General features: G+C 45.8%; 1 protein-coding gene across 9 annotated transcripts in view; it reads right to left on the bottom strand.

Annotated features, from left to right (window-relative positions):
* LOC119387532 (protein AF-10) overlaps positions 1–14,738 on the bottom strand; it is a 52,224-nt gene that overhangs the window by 5,969 nt on the left and 31,517 nt on the right. For all 9 annotated transcript variants that reach the window (XM_037654949.2, XM_037654951.2, XM_037654952.2 and 6 more), the window contains 5 exons: positions 12,328–12,402; positions 10,455–10,569; positions 9,087–9,175; positions 4,653–4,906; positions 2,591–2,687 (listed from right to left, as the gene is read on the bottom strand). In XM_037654949.2, the coding sequence (XP_037510877.1) occupies positions 2,607–2,687; positions 4,653–4,906; positions 9,087–9,175; positions 10,455–10,569; positions 12,328–12,402 (614 nt within the window). In that variant the 3' untranslated portion in view covers positions 2,591–2,606. The remainder of the gene's footprint in view (positions 1–2,590; positions 2,688–4,652; positions 4,907–9,086; positions 9,176–10,454; positions 10,570–12,327; positions 12,403–14,738) is intronic.

Here is a 14,738-nt window from a genome sequence, read left to right as displayed (position 1 = left end):
CAGCTTTGCCACAATACCGGGGTGTGATGAGGTGAAGCATATTGAAAATCTAAGGACCACTTCCAATCGTACTTGACTGTGCCTTGGCAAAATTCGACCATAATGGAGCTTGAAAGGCAGTTTTGCCGCAATACGAGAGTGTAATGAGGTGAAGCATACTAAAAATCTGAAGGGGTCACTTTCAGTCGGACGTTGACTGTATTTGCTTTTGGGAAGTTCGAATAGTTCGAATAGTAAAATTCCAGCGCGAATCGAATAGCAAACACTATTCGAAAAATATTCGAAATTTCGAATATTCGCACACCCCTAGTGAATTCTAAAAGCACTGTGTTGTTAGCACATTGTTTCTCACTTGCATGGCCTGTTGTCTATATTAAAAAATAATCGAGAACATCATGTTCATGTGTGTAAGCGCGAGGTGCTGCAGTCTTCATCAGGTGCACCGTAATGCTAAAAGTTAAATTCTGCGATTTTACGAGGCACAACCATAATATGATTGAGGCACGTGTGGTGGGAGATTCCGGATTAATTTTGGCACCCTGGGATGTCTTAATGTGAACCTAAATTTAAGTGTTACACGGCTGTTTTCAAAATTTGCCCTCAAGATCAACACAGGCACAATGCTTCATTTTCCCTCACAAAATCCGATCACAATTTTTTTTCCTTTTGCTCACATCAGCAGGCTTATGACGCATATGATCCATAACCTGCATATGACACTAAAACCACAAGGTTTACATTCTTCATGCTTGTGATGCGTTGCAGGTAGACACAGGTCAGAAAAAAAATTGGCCACGTATCTGTGCGCTCCGCTGCAAATGCTGTGTAAAGACGATAGAGGAGGCGCTGCGTCTACGGTGCGTGAGATATGGACGCTATCTGGCAATACATCAGGAAACATGAGCTTGTGCAGAGGGTTTCCTTCCTCCGTGGCCGCGGGCGTCCGTCGGCACGCATAGCATGGCATTTTCAGCGCAGCCGCAGCTGAATAAACTAGGGTCTTTAGAATTATGTATTTATGTGTTCTCTATTAAAGGAACACATCACCTAATACTTACCTAGTGATGTTGTGCCTCAGATATGCGTAATTTACTTTTTGATCGACAACGTTCACAAGTATGAACAGCCGTACCAGTTCAAGATGGGTGGGCGGTAAGCAAGTGGTTCAACTTTGACTGGGTGGCTGAATCGGGTGACAGACCAACAGACAGACAGACAGACAGACAGACCAAAATTTCTGCGTTTAACGTTTAAGTTCCCCAAGAAAGACTTAAAAAAAAAAGAGAAACAACCACAGGGCGTTGCGCAAACTCACAACTACTTCATTTCGATCATGAACAGCCTTATGTACGAGAAAGGAACACGAAAAGAGGGGGGGGGGGAATTCAGTGATAAAACAGTAGAACACAAAAATAAGAAAAAGAAAAACAAATCAGGGCTTCAAACAATGTCACCGAAACGTGCCAAGAATTACATATGCGGTGATACGGTTTCCCTCAAAAAGATAACTTCAGAGAGGGCGATCGAGGGAGTGCTAACGCACCCTTCGCTGATATGCATGTAAAATGCTTCGGTAATTTCCCTCTCTGTCTGATCGAAAGATTGCACCAAAACTTTTGTGTCAGGAAACATCGCCGTGCACCTACATTCTGCACAGTGGGAAGCCAAATGACCAGGGTGTGTTAACAGCGATACAGCGTGATTATGCTCTTTTAGTCTCTCATTAATGCACCTCCCCGTTTGGCCTATGTACTTCCTATTTGCAGGAGATGGGGATGCCGTAAACAACGCCTTCTGAGCATTCCACAAATTTCTTTCTGTGCCCAACACTACAGCCTGTTTCCTTCCTTCCGCTTCTGCTGTCTACTGTTTTATCACTAATTCCCTCCCCCCCCCCCCTCTTTTCGTGTTCCTTTCTTTCTAGCACATAAGGCTGTCCATGATCAGAATAAAGTAGATGTCAGTTTGCGCATGTCTTGTTTCTCGTTTTTTCTTCTGGTCCATGTCTACCTGCAACGCATCACAAGCATGAAGACGTACAAACTAGCCCCTATTGCTGCCTTATTAAGGTTTACATTGTCTTAGATGGTATTTGCATTGGCGACTGACAGAGATCTGCAACCAGCGACTGAGAAGCAGTTACTCACTGCGACCAATGTTCATACCAGCGAATGCAACCTGCCCATTGCCATAGGCAACTGCTGCTATTTTGTCAAGTCTTTTTGTCGCGTGCTGATCCGTTTCTCTTGAATTAACCTTCAGCGTACCCAATGTCATGCTCTGCTCTGCTCTTTGGTTCGGCAGTTTCGAGACTCCACTTGCGGAGTCGGCCAGTGAGCAACTTCACCAAAATGGTTGCATTTTGACCAAAGCGACTCTATTCATGACCATCATCTTGCAGTCAACTTGGTGAAGCAAGCTCTATCAATTGTTGCCTGCGTGAATGCCACAATATGGTATACTGGGCCTCTGGTCCTTGTTTGTCACTGTCAAAGTGATAACTTTGCAATCTAGCTTAAAATTGTGGCTTCCTTTAGTGTTCCTTTGAATTTTCATCGGGCGCAGCTTGCGCGGCTTCTAACGTGCTTGCCTGGTGTGGCTGGTGGTCAGGTGGCTGGCTGGGCCGAGGAAGGAAAGCCAAGGGGGAAGCCCAGTGGCACACCAGTGTGCTTGTCCATCGAAGAGCCCTGCGCATATTTCACGCATCAAAACATCAGCACCAACGCACATCGATCACACGTACAGTCGGACTCCACAACAACAAAACTGATTGAAAAAGTGAAAAAAAATTTGCTTTAGCAAGAACTTTGCTGTTGTGAAGCGAGAAAGCACTGATGAATGCTGTAAATGGACGTTTACCGTCAAAATTATGCTAGCCCGCTTCAGTTTAGGCACATTCAGGTCAGCATGGCAGAGTTTTGGTGTAGCCTTGTTTGCTACTGCACCTGGCCAATGAAATTTGGAGTTTTCGTGTTCTTTGTAGTGTCTTTTTTTTTTCCAAATGGGAGTAGGAAAATTGACAGAATTCTACTGAAATGCTTGTAATGATACAAACACGTGACGCCACATTTAATAAAAACAATAGACAAAGTCCTTGCCGTCAGATCTACGCGTTTCTGTATCTGCACGCTGATGCAGAGCAAGCCCTAAAAGGTGAAAGAAATGCCCACTAAATGGAGACAATATATTATCAGAATTAAATGCTTGCTACCATGTACCATCCAAGTACTAAACGAGATGGCGTTGCCCTGTGAGGACTGTGCATCACTAGTGCTGTTTTAGTATCTCCTCCAAGCACCAGGTAAACTATGTGGTGCTGCGAGCGCTCATCTCGAGGACTACCATAAGGAGTATGGGAGGATCCACGGCCCTGATTGCGTTGTGTCAAGTTCTACTTTGCTGGAATAAAAACTTGCAATGAGCATTTCGACGTGCAAGCCTGAGAAACACTGCCGAGTGCTGAGCAAAGCAGGCAATTAGGCTTAATTTTGCAACTGTTGTAGAGAAGATCATTCTGCAACAGGAGTGACTTCTGACATTTGCTTTAAAAGAAAAAAGGCTAAAGGTAACTTCTGGATGTCCAACAACTTATTGATACTGGTGTGCAATGCCCATGGTGGTAGCTGTATAGTTGGCACACGTTGCAATATGGCGCATGGAGCGATACTGGAAAAAAAAAATGCTTGTATATGTATTGCTGCAAGTTCGTTATCAAGGTCATTGACCTTCGAGATAAGAGATAGCGTAATAGAATTTGAATGAAGGGGTCACGAATGGATGTGGGGTGTGGTGCTGCTTTTGTTTCCATCATGCACTGATGGTGGATGCACGCGGTTCAGAAATGAAAGCACTCAGCATTCAGAGAACCATTTGAACGCGAGCGCGTTAAAGAGCTCGTTTCGCAGAAATATCGGCATCGCAAACGTCTTTGGTTGCGAGTGAAAAATCATTGTTGTCCATGAGCGAAAATTCGAGGTAGATGCAAATGAAGAAATAATAAAAAATATTCAGTTCAAGTGGGTCCGAAGATTTGAACCTGCGACCCCTCGCTCCGCGGCGCGATGCGTTTAGCCGCACGGCCACCACGCATACATCCTCTAGCATGCTAACGGCGAGCTATTTATATACACCATTTACCGTTGGTGATACACAGATCTCGGAGGTTCTTCAGCGGCCTGACTATCACCTGCAAGATGGCACAAAGGGCCCACGAGTGCACTTTGAAGCGCCATTGCCCAGCTTTGTCGCTGTGTTTCACCGCGCTGCATGCATGAATTTAGGAACCAGAGGGTGTCCGCACTTTGGCTTTCCTTGTGACATGCTTCTCAATTCACCGAGAAGCGAAGCCAGGCTAGTGATTGGGAAGGCGATACGAACACGGTCCGATTATATCGCGGTCTACTCTTGAAAGCGAAGCTGAAGCAACCTTCAAGTTTTTGCTTTTCTCTTCCCACTGTGCATTTTCATGAGCCCATAATGGGCTGTGTACAAGTGCGTCAGTGGAAAGAGGCATTAAATGTCATTCTGAGATAGCTGGTATGGTTCATGAAAGCCAGAAAGCATGAGAACCCCGTCTGAACTAGATGATGTGCCTATAACGAGCCACCTGTCAAAACTAAGGGACACAAAATCAAGCGAGAATTTTAACACACCGCAGAAGACGTGGGCAAATTTGCCCTCATGCCAAAGTTCATGGCCGCTGCCGCATTGACTTCTGCAGCAGAGGCATGGGACACGAGAGGCATGGGAGAGTTGGACGTGGGCACAGCTCCGTCTCGGAGGGGACCCATCAGTCTTGCGCTGACAGCCAGTAGTTGGTCCCGGCGTGCTTGCAGGCCATTGATGCGAGACTCCAACTCCATGTTCTCCGAGCGCAGCTGATGCAGACACGACAGCAACGATGCAACTGCAACACATAAAGACGCACACATGTGCCTTACAACTAATACATAAATAGCCTACATGCCGAATAATGACCTGCCACGGTGCTCTAGTGGTTAAGGTGCTCAACTGCTGACCCGCAGGTTGCAGGATCGAATCCCGGCCGCGGTGCCCACATTTTCGACGGAGGCAAAAATACTAGAGGCCTGTGTACTTAGATTTAGGCGCACGTTGAGAATACCAGGTGGTCAAAATATCCGGAGTCCTCCACTACGGCGTCTCTCATAATCATATCATGGTTTTGGGACGTTACCACAACAGTTATTATATATGCTGAATAACAAAAAAAAAAGAGTGAAGCTCCTCCCACAGTGACAAGTTTCAATGCAACATCTATCACACTGCTGTTGGAACAAGTCTTCTGCTGTTTCATATAAAATAGCAATGCAGCAAAACTTGCACAGCGAGCCATTGCAGCAAAACATTTTTTGCAGGTTAGCACAGAAGAGAGACAGGGACACTGGCTAGGCAGATGATAGAATCATACCAACTAGCTTGGCTTTCCTTATTAAAACAATGTTCACCACCCAAGCAAAGCAAGCGGTTGTGGAGGCAACACAGGAAGCTGCAGCGAGGCAACATACCACCACTTTAATGGTCACAAGAAAAAAACTGGCGATTCTACAATATCACATGCGCCACAACGCTAAACTCTGTGACATAATTCAGCGACAAGTAACGTTCTCACATTTAAACATCATAAGAAATGCCTAGGTGCCTCCATATACAGTCAACTGCCGATTTTTCGGACGCCCGATTTTCCGGACATGCTCGAAAATTTGGACACTCTCGCGGCATCATCACCAGCCCCACAGATGTCAATGTATAAGAATGTCCGAAATTTCGAACACTGAAACTCTTTGGCGTCTGATTTTTCTGACTTTTTGCCCAAATTGCGAGTCCAAAAGGCATTAATTGAAGCCCCCACCTCTGCCGTGTCTATCATCTCGTAGGTTTGAACCAGCGCTTTCGTGAGTCGATCTGTTTGCGACAGTAGCAGAGTCCGAAAGTCAGCTTTGCCGCAATGGCAAAGTGTTATAGGGCGATGCAGACCAGAAATTCAAAGGGGCCGCTATGACGGCGCCATGCGGCGATGTCCTTATGGATAAGCAGTGGAAATGCACGGAGGCGTAATGGCGGCAGGTGGCAAGCTTGCCAGTACGGATTAATCGCCGACAACCCTTACGATAAGCATCTTCAGTTAACTAAACAATGTTGCTTGTTAGGCGAGTTGGAACAAGTCAGTCATAATGACATTTAGCGCAAACACTAGACAACAGACAAAGCAGAGGACGTAGACACAGCGCATGTGCTGCGTCTACATCCTCTCCTTTGTCTGTTGTCTAGTGTTTGCGCTAAATATCATTCAGTTAACTGCTCAGTAGTGCATGTGGCCTAGTGTGGTTGCATGCATACTGCACACATTTAAGAGGCGAGAATTCAAACGCGCCGCGCCGCCATTCATGCTGCCTCTTTGTGCGAGACCGTTAAGTGCGCCACACAGACACCGTGCCACCTTCACAAACGAAACCTGCTCACCTTTGCCACACCCTTGAGCGGTCAGGAATGGAGAGGGCATCACGAACCCTTTCATAACAAATGTGTGCGTACGGTACAGCAACAGTACAGTGACGGTGTCAGCTTAGTTGGCGATGTACTGCACACAACGATCGGCTTCACACGGCAGCAAATGCTGCGCATAAGCGGAGATTCGGCGATGTGTGTGCGCATCGATTACGTGCGCACAAGCATCGGGGAAAGCCGGACGAGTTGTCCGCTCTTCCGCCACAGTCTTCATGTTCCGCGTCATCGTTTCCGAACACTACACGCGAGAGAGCCGTAATATATTCCGCGCTTTGCTGGTATCAGCGGTGCTCATCACGAGACGCAAATTTGCAAGTGGCGGTTGGCACATAGTTAAGCGGGGCGGGGTTCGTGGCAAGTACTGAATGTACTTGCGAGAGCCTGGGCGCACACCAAAATGCCTCATAAGTGTACTGGGCGGCATTAAAGCTATTTCGGACGTGGCTGTGGCAATTTGACCGCTTGGGAGGAATAAAAAAGCATGACTTCGTTTTTTCGGACTGCCCAATTTTTCGAACGATTTTGCGGTCCCTAGGGAGTCCGAAAAATCGGACGTTGACTGTATATACAGTCGATCCCGGTTATATCGAACTCGGATATATCGAATTATTGGCTATATCGAACAGCTGAGAAATCCCCTTGAATTTCCCATGCAAAAGTATGGGGCTGGTGTGCACGTATATCGAACTCCCGCACAGCGAAACATCCGCTATATCGAACGCTGCCCCGCGCCGAAGCCCAGAAAGTGCATTTTTCCTAACTATTGATCATTTTTCAGCCGCATTCTTATAAATTCCAATCCCTTGTCGCGCACAGGTGACGAAACTGCGTTGCTCTAGTTCGTTGTGCAGCGCTTGTCAGTTCACCGGTATATTTGACGCGCGGTGCGCAGATCTTTAAAAAACACTAGCCCATGCGCACCGCGCATGGGCTAGTGTTTTTCAAAGAGGCTGATTGCCGAGGGCACCAAAATGAGAATTCGAAGTGACTTCGCAGTCTTGTTGTAATGTTTGCATTCCCTTCCTCGTCTCTTCGCGCACGATGGCATGTGGGCCCGCAAAGCATGGCCTTCGAGATCCGCAACCTCGTGACGTATTTTTAGTGTTTTCGATCTCAGAGGTTACGCTTTTTTTTCCCATTTCTCGCCAAAGTAGCGGCTGCCTTCTGCAAAGCCACAAGTGCCATCGGTATCGCCAACATGTCAACGGTGGAGAGAGAAATGTTTCTTCGTGCAGCGTTGTCTCTTGCAGAATGTGTACTGTGCGTACTTCGCGCTTTTTTCTAGATAAATCGTCATTCGGGAGTCGAACTGAACATTGTCCCGCTGTCTAGAAATGTGCCACGCCTCCACTATTTCTCTTGTCTTCTGATTGGGGTTTACATACATAACTTCAGTTCTATCAAACAACGGTTTACACGACCTAGAAGAACACCGCGCGCAATGCATAGCCAGATGTGTTTCTGGCCTTCCCTTCAAATTGTTCAAATGCTCTTTTAATCTCACATTCAAGCATCGGCCCGTTTGACCTACATAACAGTGGCCACAATTGAACGGAATCTTATACACTACATTTCTTTTGCATTCTACTACCCAACTAGCCAACTAGCCCGCTATTCCGTATTATTGTCCCGCTTGTAGCGATAAAAATGATGATCGGTGCTTGAAACGACGTCAAGTAAAGCACCGTCGTGCACTGTTTCCTGACGGGCCTTGGTGCCAGGTGACGACTTCAGGCGCGTCATGACCGCTGACTACGGCGTACGGTGCGTCCGTGAATTTTGCGACTTAGCGTTTCCAGGCGCCGTATCAGACAGGAGCACAGCGAGTGACTTCATCGGTGCAGATAACGACGTAGCTGTTTCTTACTGCATTGATGCCAAGATCATAGCTGACATTGGCGGCGCTGCGGAAATGGACCCGTGCGGTTTGAAGATGCCAGCCGCCGCTGCCACCGCTAAACCCTTTACGGCGCTACAGAGCTCGCATCAGCGTTCAGCGTCGATCACCGCTGTTGTGGCGGAAGGTGCTGAATTTACTTATTTGGAAAGCTTATATAATATTGACGATGACTTGATGAATTCACGGCGCGCAAGAAGCAAGACAAGTTGACGGACGTTATTCATGCGAAATAAAGTACGCTAACTTGCAAAAGAAGTTCTCGCCTTGTCCTTTATCATATGTGAGCAAATTGTCATATTCGCGCTTTTTACGATTTCAGAAAACTGTGTCGAGGCCTGCAGTGCTTTAATTAAAGCCTTAATTAAATAAGCATATTTCATATTTCGAATTATCGATATATCGAACTATTTCGCGATCCACTTCGAGTTCGATATATCCGGGATCGACTGTATATATATTTTTAAAAGTCCTGTTTGTCATAGTGTTAGCTGCACATGTCAAGATTTCTTTAACTGGCAGTTTGGAGAGTCTACAGAATCATGTGTGCGCTTACACTGCATGTTACCACGTAAGTGCTAGTGATCAAGCAGAGAGCAGTAACTGGCATATGTCAGTACAGTAAAAAGAACCAAGCTGTGCAGAACATAGCAGCTTCACTCACTGTCAAAGTGCTGGGCCTGCCTCATGAGAAAGCCAGAGCCCTGGTCCCACTGACGTTCAAGCAGCTGCTCCAGGGTCTGTGGCATGAAGCTGCAAACACAAAAATGCATAACTGTGCTGGTAAAACCATGAGCAACTTTGTTTTATTTAAATAAACTCTCGCATCTTTTTTGCACAAATCAGTAATTAGCAATGCAGCTCACTAATGAGTAAGTGAAACACCTTGCCCAAGGACCACCTTCGCCTAAACATAACCCTCATTTCTGCAATGATAAGCGCGTGTTATCGATGGTATCATTCTAACATTCAAGTCTGTATTACTTTCATCAGGGGTGCAACAGCCGAAATAGGATTTAGAGCAATTTTTGGAGCAGCAAAATGTTGTTTTTGGAGCACGAAAATCCAAATTTGGAGCAGGTTACGAAAAAAAACCTGAATTTTTTAGTACGAAATCCCAAATTTGGAGCAGTATAACAAAGAAGGCTTGCTTTCAGAAAAGAAAACAAAAATACATACAAACCATTCAACATCAGCTAACTCGTGCACAGTGCACGTGAACACTGCTATTTCAATAAAAGCAGTGTGTTGAGCCATCCCACATGCGAAAAATGACTAAGCCCACATTAGCATTTGCAGGGTGTGTCAAATAATTTGACAGGCATTGCAAATGCTAATATGGACCTGTGAACCTGGCAACCTCGAAATTCGGGAGATTCGTAAAGCAGGAGCAAGTGGGGGTGGAGAAAAAAGAAAACTGGCGTACGTTTTTGTCTATTTGTTTCTCAAGGCCGCAGAAACACCATACACAACAGCTCCAAATGATTGCCAATAATTTTTTAGACGTCAGCGATCATACTAGTACTACTCGTAATTACACGGTGCATGCACGAATTAGTAAAAAAGTCAGTTTCACCGCAAGGGCACAGCAATGAATGTGATAGCAACAAATTGTAGTGCTATACGAAGTGAGGCTGGCAGCTAACTCTTTTGCATCCGATCTCGCGTAACTACAATACGCTGGTGTAAGAGAATACGGCCAGTCCAGGGAGAGATGCTCTTTCCGTATAGTCACTTCGCGTTGAGAGTGCAGCACATAGAAGGGGTATACGAGCCGCCAGCTGAAGCTCCTGAGATAGCATGCGCCAGCAATCGCGACCGCGCCCTTAGAATCAAAGTTCACAGTTGCTGCTTGAGCGACACCCCCCCCCCTCGAGTCTTTTCATGCTCGTTCAAAACGGGCGAGGCGTTTCCTGTATACTTCGACGGCAAGCCTCCCGAGCAGGGTAATGCTATCGCGTGCGCCCTGTTGTTGTTTACTGTATCCATAATCCGATTGAATAACGGGGCTAGGGTTGGTGCCTTCACTGACCTCGGTACAGCGGCTGATTCGGGCCAAGCAGGACTCCGAGGTAAGCTGACGCGAGGTGGCCCCACTTGACACGTTGACGGCCAGCCTTCCGGGGGCAATGTTGCAGACACTCGCCCTTTTGTAAACAAAGATAAATAAAAGAAACACTGTTTAATCACAACGATGTAACTCTCTTGTAGTGAAGAAGAGTGGCCTTAGTGGCATTGCTCTGCGCCTCAGCGGCATCGCCATCAGCATGAGCTCGTGATTGCTGCGCTTGGCCGAACGCTGCTGACCACTGCCCATTCTTCTGCATTATATGCTAATAAACCTCTTAGCAAGTGGTGGAGATGCTGGGTATCGATCCCAGCACCTCTCGCTTGCTAAGAGGTTTATTAGCAGAAAATGCAGGAGAGCAAGCAACGGGTCTGCAGCATTCGGCCAAGCGCAGCAATCACAAGCTCATGCCGATGCCACTGAGGCGCAGAGCAATGCCGCTGAGGCCACTCTTCTTCACTACACTTTGTTTTGTCCGTTTTTAGCGTAGGACATTAGAAATATAATGTGTACTGATGAACCACACTAACAACTCCCCCTCCCAAAAAGAATAAAAAAGGAAAACAAAACTGCAAATTAAGCTTCCATCTAAACTTTCTGATAATAGCTGTAGTGAATGCAGCAACACAGTTTGATAGATGCATTAGTATCATTAGAAAGCTATTCAGATGAAGAGATGAGACTAAGAACTACAATAGGCATCATTTGTCTAGAGCTCTTTCAATTCACTCCAGAAATGTATCCTCCACGTCCAGCTGTAAACGCTAACACTGGGAGCAGGATTACACATTCCACCACAAATGGCATAAGGTTTTGTAGTCATTAATTATGTCCATGTGGACCTTTGATTTTGCATAGTAAGTTAGAGCATTTAAAGTCGATTCTATATTTCTATACCTCGCATGACACAGGTATATGCTACAGTGACTGAATATGAACGACCACAACGCAGACAACTTAGGGACATTCCTGACATAAGATTGCTATGGAATGACTTCATTACCGTATTTACTCGAATCTAACGCGCACCTTTTTTCCGGTAAAACGAGCCCAAAAATCGCATGCGCGTTAGAATCGAGTACCAAAAAAAAAAAAAAAAGAAAGAAAAAGAAACTCGGTTATCGTATTGCCATCAGCATTTCAATATGGCCACCTCCTATGCGCCTTGGCCATTTCTGTCATTATTGTTTCAATTCATTCGTGTGCTGAGGAGATTGCCATCCCGTTCTGCGTTCGCATCGACGGCATGTAAGTGCCGACTCCAAATACTCGACGAGTGCACCACGTTGCAGCATTTAAAAGAATAGTTATTACATGTGCTGAGACGGGCGGAAATCGGGCCGCATCGCGGTCGTTCGGAGTTCCCGCAACGTGCGTGCAAGACTGGCGCAAATAGAAGCAGAAGATTTTTTCCAGCAAAGCTTCACGAAAATGTTTCAGTGGACCAAAGCAGGGCCGGTTTCCCGAAATCAAAGAGCGTTGACAGCGACGAGGAGTTGTCCGACAGCGACGAGGACTGATCCATTACGCGACTCGTGACAGTTTTAGCGGCAAGGCCCGCTTTTTGACTGTGTTTTACTTTTTTGAAACTTTAGTTCTTTAAAACCCAAATACTTGTTCTTCTGAATGTGCAAAGTTTGACTCCTACGGACTTTTTTGTTCTTTTCTCTCACGAAAAAATGGGTGCGCGTTACAATCGAGGGCGCGGTAGAATCGAGTAAATACGGTAAATGTCAGCAAATGTTGGCTGAAAACCTTAGAAGGAATGCGCTGTTCTTGTGCAGCACTTCACGGTGCTGCTGTCTTAGCAGTGCAGTCAAAATTAATACATTCCTACCGCTTTTGTCGTCGTGGTCCTCAGATGGCTGCAGCATCTTGCCTTGAATGTTACTTGACTCCAAGGTGGCATCATCTGCATGCGTCATAAAAGACGTGACAAGATATTACAGAAGTAGTCGACACAGTCCCCAAACAGAGGCGCTACAAAAATGTGCTTCTGCACTTCAAGTGCTTCCCGCTTTTCCAGCCTTGAAAAAAAAAAACAGCCTTGCAAAGAAACAAAAGTAAAGGAATGTGGCTGCAGTTTGGTTTGAATGAGGTCACGGTATAAACTTTGGTAGAGAGCCGCTCGAGCAATGTGCATGTGCAGGACAGCATCGCAAAAGGCAGATTATCAAAGTTGTTTTGGTGACTAAAGGCTCCTGGAATTTAGTGACACTTTCTTGAAGTTATCAACACTGAAGCAGCCACAAACTAACATCTACAAATGAGTTCTCGGTGCTAATAGCACTGAAGAAAGTACAAAAAAAAATGAAACAATTTCTCTTTCGTGGAAAACTGAAATTATTTTTCAGACTAGCCAATCGTTCGAATATTATTGCCCCTTCTACTACCTATACCTTCAGTTGGTGACCGCGGATGTAATGCTAAATGTGTTCACGAGGTCGTTCAGGCACCACAGTTGACAGACATTCATACAACAACTGTACAGCATGTCGCACAAAATTATACCTACCTTCATTTTAGCTGTTGTGGAAATTAAAGAGTGTGCAAGAAAAGTCAATGTTTTAAAAAGTAGAGGTCTGCAATGATAATAAAAGAAAGACAGCCATCAAGCCTCATTTTTGCAAATTATTTTAGAGATTACGAATCTGATAGCATGTATTATACATAATGGCTCTTAAGCGGGCTAGTTGGTTCATGAACATTGTGGCAGAACAACGCAGGCAACGGGACGAAGAGCATACAGGACACAGCGCTGTGTCCTCTATGTTCTTCGTCCCATTGTCTGCGCCGTTCTGCCACAATGTATTATACAACTGACTGTTCTTGGTTTTTGCTTTCTTGAGCACCTCACTAAAACATTTCACACAACGACCAACAAACAACTCTATTATTAGAAAAAAAAAAAAGACTCACGCAGCAAGAGAAACAGAGGATACCGTTGTTACACCTGAATAAAATTACATTTGACCAATGGTAATGTTCTAGGTCTGACTGACAACAAGAGAAGAAATAACTACGTAAGCAGACATTACCTGAAGTTAGAGAGAGAATGTCCTCAATCTTGACGTGTGTGTGTGTGTGTTCAGGGAAGGAAGTGCAGTGTCTCAAAAATTAAGGCCATTAAGGCCATTGATCATGAGAAAAGACGAACTACAGTAGGATCTCATTAAACAAAACCTGAAGGGTTCAGGAAAATATGTTTCATTTACTTACTGAAGAAAATATGTACAGAGATATAGCACCCATGTACAAATCCAACCAAATAGGGGATATTCATATTGCTTGGTGCTCTGGCAACACTGGGCGCGTCCGACATTTTTTTTTTTGGGCACCGTTGTGGAATCGTCTGCTAACGTCTCCATAAGAAGAGGCCATGGAGAGGCTGAGCCGCAGTCGTTGGCAGAGCTTTCAGACCAAGAAAATACGGCCGTTTCTTTCGTCGTCCAGCGCCGAACAGTCAGTGAACCTCACTGTACTGCCACAAATCGACGGGAACGCAATATCGGAGCTCTACTCGCTTCAAAACCCATCCGGACGGCAGCTGCACGAGGCACACCGCTTCGCAAAACCGAAGTGCTGTTCTCTAGTGGTGTGTGCTTCCGATCTGAGGTAAGCGGTCAAGAAAAGTGTTCACTGCAGAGAGACGCGACTCTCAAACTTCTAAGATAACCTTGCACAGCAATACATCTACATTGTATTCCCCACTGCGATTATAAACACGCGTTAGATATCGAAACCACATTGTTTCTGCGCGACCCGTGCAATGCTGCACTGCATTCCTCGACTCATTTCTTCGGCTACATGTATCTCTACACCCTTCGCAATAGCGTGTGTCGTAGTTTTTCGAAATGAACAAGGCATGGACACGTGCATGAGCGGTGCGCCGAAAACCAAACAAATACTGATCACGCGTTTGAGCTGTGTACAGAGAGAGCGGCCCGACTAACGCTCTTTTAATGCATACTGGTTGTTTATACTGCCTTGTGGTCGTAATCCATCGCGCAAATTTAGTACTGTCGTTCTGGTTTTCTTGAAAGCTATACGTGTGCGTTCACCGACATATCTTTTTAAGATCTTGCGCTCTTTGCTTTTGCATGCCACGGAGGCGTGCACTATCGCGTGCCGCGCACTATTGCGAACAGCGTACAAGCATACATGTGCCCGCGATCCGCGGAAAGGTGAGCATGATGATCTGCCCGATCCACCTAGATCTACCGAACAAACAGCTCCATCTGTAGTGCG

The sequence above is a fragment of the Rhipicephalus sanguineus genome, chromosome 3 (genome assembly GCF_013339695.2).
Source record: "Rhipicephalus sanguineus isolate Rsan-2018 chromosome 3, BIME_Rsan_1.4, whole genome shotgun sequence".
Taxonomy (NCBI): domain Eukaryota; kingdom Metazoa; phylum Arthropoda; class Arachnida; order Ixodida; family Ixodidae; genus Rhipicephalus; species Rhipicephalus sanguineus.
The sequence above is the reverse complement of the archived record's forward strand: the minus strand, read 5'-3'. Positions and strand labels throughout refer to the sequence as shown.